At 41.8% G+C, this 9,610-nt stretch overlaps 1 protein-coding gene across 1 annotated transcript in view; it reads right to left on the reverse strand.

The window, feature by feature from the left end:
• Window positions 1-1,954: 1,954 nt before the first annotated feature.
• LOC146173069 (uncharacterized) overlaps window positions 1,955-9,610 on the reverse strand; it is a 9,648-nt gene continuing 1,992 nt past the window's right edge. Inside the window, exons 2-5 of the mRNA XM_084583457.1 lie at window positions 6,260-6,418; window positions 4,476-5,105; window positions 3,697-3,780; window positions 1,955-2,858 (exon numbers count right to left, since the gene is read on the reverse strand). Of these exons, the coding sequence (XP_084439583.1) occupies window positions 3,712-3,780; window positions 4,476-5,105; window positions 6,260-6,388 (828 nt within the window). The 5' untranslated portion in view covers window positions 6,389-6,418 and the 3' untranslated portion in view covers window positions 1,955-2,858; window positions 3,697-3,711. The remainder of the gene's footprint in view (window positions 2,859-3,696; window positions 3,781-4,475; window positions 5,106-6,259; window positions 6,419-9,610) is intronic.

Below are 9,610 nucleotides of genomic sequence, written 5' to 3' on the forward strand. Positions count from 1 at the left end.
CATTTCCTACGGCCTATGCAGATTTGAATCCTTGAATATCGCGAAATGCTCGAAAAGTGATGCAGCTGGTCTTTAAAATATAATTTGTGAAACAAAAATGACTTAAATGAAAATAAGAGGAATGCTCCTGAGGCATACCAAGTTGTTATGAGCTGCAAAATTGGATGTTTCAGTGTATGAAACGGGCCACCCTATCCTTGGCGCCTCAAGAGACTAGAATGCGCTTATCTGTGGTCACGGTGGTTTGGTTTAGTTGAAGGGCTCAAGGGCTCATGGCTGAAGGGCTCATGAAATAGCCATTCCGCCCACTTGTGAACGCAGCAGTCGCTGAATAGTTCACACATAGTATTTAAAAGCATTAGGATATTGTCTGTAACTTCATACAACGTACATAATACCGCTTTTATTTTCTTGTTCAGCCACAGGATCACCGGTTCCAGGCTGAGAAACACAAACCGAAGGAAGATTGTTTCACTCCTTGATCTACCTTTTCTCCCCACTTTCTTCCCTCCCCCCTCCTTAGCTTTTTTCCTTCGGAAGTAAACGCGCATTTAAACCCCTGACGTAATGATCGCGCCGCCCAGACGAAGACCAGTCCACTTGTCGAAACGTTGGCTCGACTTGCGAACTGAGGCACCCCTCTACCCTTGTTCAATGCTCTTTCATACTCTGTGGCCATCTTGTTTCTCTCGTTCTACCCTGGGTACATGAGCTCCCGTCATTCACGAAATGGTGGCTTGGACACATCATAACCAGAAGGTGGAGATGAGAACGTGAATCTTTCATTCGTTAAAATGACATCTCCTGGATTAATTCTGTCAAAACGTCAGCTGCTCTCGAGTATAATACCCTTACACATCCCCCCCCCCCCCCCCCCCGTCTTTTTATGCCTGCGTGCAACACAGGAGATGTATTCATCTGGGGTGCACCCAAGAAGAATCTTATGTGCGCTTCAATTTTATAGAGAAAACGTCTGGCGCTGAACACTTTGAGACGATGGTTGTGCTACAATATCCTCTTTTCTATCCTCTACCAAGCGCGTGTTTAAAAAGAAATAACTTTGGCAGATGCAGCTGAAGAGCTGCAAATGGAGGAGTGGCGGTCATAATACGGTTTCATGAGAGCTACGTGAGCAGATTCGGTAGTTAAGCGCCGCCGTATGGAGGATCTTTGAATCCAGGGAACTATACTTTCTAGTTCACGTCACTAATGTGACGAATGACCTCATATGGGACAAAATAGCGGCGTTGTGCCTTGTAGGAGATACCTAGCTGGCGCACAGATGTCCAGACCCATACAAAATCGTCAGGCTACCTAATGAACACCTCGGCGTCGAAGGTTGTATTGACTGGAGCCACGGTGTTGCTGGCATTGAATAAGCGCTGCACGTAATTGATTACTTGTAATTAATTATATTTGATAAAATTTCTTAATGAATTGATTATTATCTTCAGCCAGTAACGTTTAGGGTAACGTAATTATATTTGTTGAGTAATTGATTACCGATAATCATTATAGTTCTTTCGAATAACTGTACAGGGCAGAAGCGTCAGTGAGAAAGGAATTACGTGAAACATTTCGGCCGCACCACGGTACGTATGCTTTCCTGATTATGCGCACCTTTGACATGTCGTCAGGAGCTCCGCTGGCTAAAGAGGACGTCAGGAGCTCCATCAGTGTTTGGCCGGAAAATCGAACGTGCCTTCTTATGGCTCCACACCAGAAGCAGCGTCTGATGATGCCAAGAGAACAGCTTTATTAGACGATCTTTTCAGGTTTTCGGTGGCCTTATCTACAACCCTTTTTCACATCGCCAAAAATGAAACGTGCCGCTTTGCAGCAGGAAAAGATATTGACATCGAAGCATTGTATGAGTGGGTGCGCAAGATGTCCACATGGTGTAACATTGATATAATACTGTCCTACCTCCAGCGCTTATTTTGAGAGTGTTCAGTGTAGTGGTAGATGTCATCACGAGGAAGCGAGCGAAATGTTGGTAAACAACCCCTATTAAAATTTACAAAATGTAAAAATTCAAGCAAGCCGCACTAGTTCATTTAATTTTGGGCGTTGTGTGTTATGGGTAAAGTTCGAACACAAGTAACGCAACTGTATTCGATTACTGTTTTGTGATTGTTAAGTTACTTTTCTGACGTGGTAATTGACCACTGTAATCAGTTACATTTCAAATGGCGCAATCGTAATTGCAATCGGTTTATTATTTTCTGTAACGTACGTATACAACACTATGTTGAATGAGGGACCGTGGAACAGGCAGGATCTTTCAGCCCTTTTCACAACGCTGCACACCAGAATATGCGTTTGTGATGTCGTCGCCCCGAGTTAGGGGTAATATAGTGTCCAGCATTGTGGCGAGGTGAGGGTCGTTGGCATCAATCCCAGTTTGTCGGCGGTCCAGCAGCACTGACTGCTAAATCCTGTTCCACAATTTTTGTTGCTTTGCAGCGTCAAAGACAGTTGGGCACTCCCGAACACCGGGTCATGGTCGACGCAGAAACCGAACCCATTTACCCAGTACCCCCCCTCAGAACATATGACGAGCACAAAGCTGCAGTATAAAAAGCCGCCAATGCATATAGCAGAAGTCACTGTATTCCGTCAATATGGCTCCACACTACCCCGCACTTCGTCCTCGTCTCCCGCGGTCGCTGAGAGGCATATGACAATACCTTGCAATAGAAGCAGCCACGACTGCTTTCCTGAAAGTTTTGAAGCTACGTGCTCTGCTTTTTCAACCTCAGAAGTGCTGATCAAAAGAACACGTCCTTTGCTTTGACAGCGGGCTGATTTGCATCCATGCTTTTGGAGCTGTTTTGCTTGGTGTCCTGTCTCAGTATCTGTAAAAATGAGATGTTAAGAAACAAAAGGTAGACAACTGTTCGAATACAAGCATTCAAAACTTTAGAGAACCTTGCGCAGAGATCCAGTTGAAGCTACATAGAAGTAAATATGAAAATGACATTCAGTTTTAAGGTCTTCGCCATTGCAGGTTGGTACGAGCAGATTACAACTTTTCATGAGCTGAGTAGTGCTGCTATTTCAGTCTAATATTGCAGATAAATCTAACGACCATTCCAGGGTTCTAAAGAGATAATAAATAATAAAAAAAGTAAGACATCAGTCGGCTTCACACGGAGCTTATAAGATGAGATATAAAATGTCACGGTGTGGTAGAATGCTTAACCAGTATTGGTGAAATAGTTCCATAGATCTAGTGATTGATTGACTTTGTAGCATTAGAGGTAACGAAAATGGTTTCTACGAAATTCCAAGTTACGTGCATGACATCTATATTAATGAACATACGGAATGCGGTATTCCACTTGTCTAGGCGTGAACTGAGGTTACTGAGCGCTTAAGTTTTAGTAAGCCTAAGGTTTGGGAATTCTAATCTTTATCAATCGCGGAAGATAAGAAATGAAGGAAAATTTTGGGTGAAGATACATACTGATGTGATTGATTCTTTTGCAAGCATAAAAAAAGGCCAGACAATGTCCCCAAGCCAAGTGAAATAGCCTGAATGAAGTGTTTAGTTGCAAGGTTCTTGCAATAACTCACATTTTGTTTTGCAACTCTATGAACTTAAGTGTTTGCTGCAAATTTTGGTTGACCTCAAATGACATGCCAAAAATTTGGCGCCATTTAAATTTTGGCGGGATACGTTGGTATGCTTACCATTCAGTGCTGTTTTTAATTATTGTTCCTCCTTAGTAGGTGCAGTACCAGGGGATGAAGAGCGCGCTGAGGTGCTGCGTTGTTCTGCAAAGATATCTCGAATAGAGTAAACAAGCAGTAGAAATCTGCTATTGAAATGATTATAATGGCAGCTCAACTGTAAGCCTTCTTCCATTCTTCTTTCTTTCTGGATAATGTGGAAGAACATTCAGCATATATACCTCTAAGAAATGCCAAAGCGTTTAATATATTAGGTGTAAAAGATTTGAGCAGCGTGATTTTCCTTCCAGAAGTCAAAACATGTTTTTGACGTCACAAGCCCATGTCACGTTAGGCACTGCTATTCAAGGCCTTGATTTTGGTTTAAGAGTCATTTCAACTATTCTGCTCTTCTGATTCATAAGCTCAAAAAAAAAAAAAGAATACAAGAAATACTTTCATGCTGTAGGTTGGTATATTTACATTTGGCCTGAAATTTGCACGTCACAACGATATTTAGTCTTCTAAAAATGAAACCAAAACCACGCCGAAAAATAATTTCATTTAGAAATCGCTTAGCAGTCACACATATATTTTACTTGTGAATTTGGCTTCTTGATACGTTACTCATTAATTTGGTAAAACACAACGCAGTAAAAGCCTTGGAGTCTCGAAACCTTTAACACATGCTTATTTTCTCTCACGCTTTCAGCTAAGATCGATTGCACTGCGTCGTTTACCTCCAAGAGAGTCTCCTAATCCCTGCTAGTAACAAGTTAACGTAAGCAAGAAAGTCTTACCGTGTCAGAATCATTTAGAGAACCATGCTGTAGTTCACCTCTCGTCTGTGGACCTTCGGGCTTGCATCCTTCTGTCTGAAATTGAAATGAACTTCTTGACTGCTGAAGGACCCTTAGATTTGCTTCGCTGGCATAGGCGTCAATTTGTTCAGATTCACAGAAGCCATCCGTGCTGAAGAAAACTGGGTGTTTGTTCAGGTACAACCTGCCTTTGTTTTGCAAACGTTCCAAGAGGACAGAAGGCACATACTTCAAGACGTTGTCCCAGTTTACTCTTCTCGCTGCACAAAGATGTTGCGAAAGCCACATCCTGCCCATGACAGCCACTGCAAGACATTCGAAGGGATTCATTTGCGAAGGGTCTCCTATGAAGTCGGCAAAGTATCTGTCGAGCTTCAACTCAACGAGGGCTCTAACCAGGGTGGAATATTTCTCTTCATCCCGGGTTTTGTTCTCAGTGAACCACTCATCCATCACAACAAACGCGGTACACCAGTCTCCGGCGAGCATATAAGCAAGCCAAGTGTCTTCTTTCGCTGGTGTGTGGTTGCGCTGGCTGTCAGCATCAATGAAACTGGATGAATTCTCCAGAGATGACGATTTCCACTCACCGGACGCTGATGAGTTGCTCTGAAAAAAAAAAAAAAAAAAGAAAGATATAACGAGCTGCTCTTAAGATTGATGAAAAGACAGGATTGGATTGAACTACATTAGGTTGTATTCTATTGGACTGGTTTGGATTGAATAGGAAAGGATTGTATTGGATTGTATTTGACTAGAATAAATTGTACTTGATTGGACTGGGTAGGATTGCACAGGATTGGTTTGGATTTGATTAAATTAAACTGGATTGGATTACTTTGGATTGACTGGGATTAGATTGGATTGGAGAGGAGTAGGCTGCCCAGCGCCAGGCACACATGCTTCCGATACGTGTATCCTGGCCCAGCTCATCCAGGGCACCGCCGATTTCCAAGCGTAACCATAGTTGAAGTGGGTTATGAAGACGGCGCGAAAGGTACGAGGACAAGGAAGGAACACCAAAATAACAGGACAGGCGCCCTTCCTTCCCTTGGTGTTCCTTCCTTGTCCTCGTCCCTTTCGCGCCGTCTTTATAATCCACTTCAACCATGAACCAACTAGCCCAAAGCAAAGTACTTCTTGAGCGTAACCATAGCTCCCTAGCTTTCGCTAGCCCTCGGTTTAATCATAGCTAAACCATTGTGGTGTAGCTATGATTGTGCATAATTGTGGTGCTGGCGAAGACTCTTGAGAGTTCCTTGGACTACCAGAAGATCAAATCAGTCGATATTGTCGACCATAAACCCTGACTGCTCACTGGAGGGTCAAATTCTAAAGTTAAAGCTCAGCTACTTTGGTCATCTGATGAGAAGAGAGGAGTCGCTGGAGAAAGATTTGATGTTGGGAAAGGTTGAGGGTCGCCGGAGAAGGGATAGGCAGCGAACGCGATGGTTAGATGGCATCCTCGAGGCACTGCAGATGAAGTTATGTGATGTTAGGAAGATAGTGAGAGACCGGAAAGCGTGGCGTGACTTGGTCCATAGGGTCACGAAGAGTCGAACGCGACTGAACGACTGAACTGAACTGAACTGAAAACACAACAAATTTTTTCTTAAATAAAAGTTTCTTAATGTGCAACTTCTCTTATTAAAAAGTGTCCAGTGTAGTGTTTAAGCTGTTCAAGTGAGCCTAAAAATGTTTTTTTTTCCTTTCGCAAGATGTTTAATTTAGCTTTCTTATTAAAAAAAAAAAGCATGGTTTACCATTTCATTGGCCTTTTCGACATCTTTTTCCCGGTGAGAAGAAGTGGACGGTGATTTCGGGCACTTCGTCAAGTGAATCTCCAAGTTTACGCCCTTTACCTTCCGTCCACAATACGAGCAGCTTTCCATTTTATCCACACTTGATGGTGAGCACCTGGTCTTCAAGGATAAAAAAGGAACAAAACATAGTGCCTCTCTTGTGCAAGTTGGTATATAGAGGGCTACAACGTGACTGAGCAAGCTATATATTATTGGCAGCTTCCTGAAAACTCATGCTTCTATTCAACCAGTTGCTCTGATACAAATACATAAAAAAGGAGACAACAGAAAACATTAAAAGTACGCAGTAAGTTAGTCTGAATGATGAAAACGGTCGTTACGTCGTAGTTTTGTATAAAAGGCACGTTCAGAGAAGTGCTGACGAGAACAGATGTATATTGGGCATTGACCTAGAGTTTGTTCTTCGCAAAATTAAATAGGCAAACATTTTTAAAATCTAGTGATGAAAGTCTGCTCGTGACTTTGCATTTTCCCATGTTACGTTTGATACATTGCAGCTATTTATTTGTCTCTGAGTAAAAAGAGCAAGGTAGGTACTCGTGCACTCGATGTATTGGAGCGAGAGGTTAAAGCGGCACAGAAAAACGAAGCACATACCGATCAACTTCTGTTCAACAGCACCAGTGATAATCTCAAACACAATTACAGCGCTTTAGGCTACTCTCTCCACCGTCACTAGCGCGTATAATGTTGTCAATGTGACATATGAATTATACAATATCGTTTCGAACCGTCGACTAATAAGAATTTTTTTAGCATTGAACGAAAAGTTGGTTTTTCTAGTAAAACGCATCCTCTCCTAAAGAAGTAAAATAAGGTTAGTGTGCCGCAATATAGTTTACGGCCTTAAACTGAAACGTTTTTTTTTTTCCTCTTACTAAAAAAGCCTTCACTGCGACGAAGCCGCTTTTTGCTATTATGACGAATGCTTCACCGAGGCGACGTCAGTAAAGCATTTCTTGATATTTTTTGGTTTACTTTCTGAAGATAGATCGTTTTATTTACTGACAAACCTAGTAACTCAACGGTTGTAGGCTTTTACATAGTAAGCGGCATGGTTACAATGTAATGAAACTTTAGTACCTCTACCTAATCTCATCAGTAAACGCATGAGGACAAACCAGTTTCTTTCATTACAAAATGGGTGCCATAAAAGCTTACCCTTTTGATAAAGGTCGCACTACTTAAAAAAAAAAAAAAAGAAACCTTTATCAATGCTTTTACGCTTTAAAGATTGGCCAACTTTTTTGAGACCATGAGGTCTTCTTCTGAGCAGTATAGACGGGCAGTTACGGCACCCCAAATGCTCTAAGTGCTGGCAGGAAGTACAAGTATCATAGTCACCTGTGAGAACCTTCGAAAAATTAATGCTGTCATAAGTGTCATATCAGAATAATGATACTGAAAATAGAACTGTACGAGTTAAAGAACGTATAAAGAACCATTTCATTTCTTAGGGGATTGCGCTATGGTGTGTCCAGCATAGCATGGTATAAAAATAGGAAGCTACACAAGCTGAATGTTATGTACTCGACACGACTGAGAAAAGGCAATAGGGTGCTGGCCCCACCCACTAACAAACATCGCATAAGTGGCAGTGCCGTAGCGCATCTCTTTAGTATAAAACACGGAAACTAAAGTGGACTTGTTAGACGCGCTGAAATAAACGCCCACTCCATGTGGCAGAAACTATGTGGAGGAAAGGAAAAAACTGCAAATACGTACGAGCCGCGCAAACACGCACGTTTACTGTGCACCCCCGCAGAATATTTTGCCTTCGTATAAACCTACTAAATATGTGTACAGGATTAATGGCTCTTATATTGGAGTTTAGTTACTGTCCTTGTTAGTCAACGTAGAGCAGCACGAACGGTAATTCTACTTACCTACAGGAACACATTACTATGCGAACATATTAGCAACCAGACTATAACTCAACTGTTTGCATTAGTTATCGTAACATAAACACTTTCTAGCAGGGTAGTAAAAAGCAAGTAAATGGAGTGAAATATGAATAAATATAACTCTCGTGCGCTTCAAAATTAAGGAGACGTAGTAAAATGTTCAGTACTAAGCTGCTAGATGACTGATAACATCTACTTATTTTTTGATCTTTTGTTTACAGTTCTGACAAACGCAGCAGTTCACGCTTGACTTTCGATGTTCAATTCATGATAAACTTTTCGCGAGGTGTTTTTCTGGAATAACGAAATAATTATGTGTCATTATGCAGCAGTATTGAATTACTCCAATGCTGAGGAAACCATGGCCTGAGATTTTAAGAGAAATAAATCGATCTTGCCCCGTATTCTTCACATTAAGCGGTTTAGCATTCAAGAGACGAAGATGTAAATTGTTATTTTGACCTTAAAACAGCATAAAACGAGCTGAATTTCCGCCTTACAGTGGAACTCTGCTATATCAATAAAATAGAGATTTAGGCGAGTTGCAGAGCATCCATGATGAATAACTGGGTGGAAACGATACGGACACACAGGTAAGAAGACGAGGGAGAAGTGGCGTTTTCCCAACTGATTTTCGAGAAGGAAACTTATGCACAAGTACGAAAAAACACCTGATGCAGCAAAAAAAATCAACAATCAAAGCCTGCAAAGACAGCCAATTTCCATCTTAGGAAGCGGGATGTGAATGCTTGCTCACACAATTTCCACATAAGCCTATGAGAATGGTTCAGTTATCTGTCTGGTGCTTTGTTGGGGATGACGTGTGTGGCCCCCAGATGAGTCGGAAATTGTTGTACTCTAAAAGGTGTTCATTCACTCCTTGGAAACTATCATTTTTGTTCTGTTCGCCTAACAGAGCCCAAGAACTTTGAGTAAGGAAACGGACGTGTAGTATACATTCTACTAAAATCTGTAATTACCGTCTGACAGGCAACATTTGAATTAGTATTCCGAACATTTCGTTTACGGGCGGCCAACTGCTATGTGCTCGATGAACATGGTTTGCTTCACCTAGCTTTCTGAAAACTGGAGTATGGATCGACAAAAATTCACAGTGAAAGGTTTTCTACAGCGTTGCTAATAAAAATGTTGTCACTGTAAACCATAAGCTTTTTTTAGCTCCCCTAACGCGCATTGAAATCTGAGCTTGCAGGCCGGCCGTTTTTTGCATGTCGAGCCCCCAGCGCTGGAACCGAGGCAGAATTCTCGAGAGCTATGCAATCGAACGAACGCCTTTGTCGAACGTAACTTTCTGCGAACACAAACATTGTACAAGAAGTAACCTTTGATTCTTTTGAGAAAATTCAAAGGGATTGCGTTTTGAGAA

Source organism: Amblyomma maculatum, chromosome 11 (genome assembly GCF_055883805.1).
Source record: "Amblyomma maculatum isolate TAMU_Amacu chromosome 11, ASM5588380v1, whole genome shotgun sequence".
Taxonomy (NCBI): Eukaryota; Metazoa; Arthropoda; class Arachnida; order Ixodida; family Ixodidae; genus Amblyomma; species Amblyomma maculatum.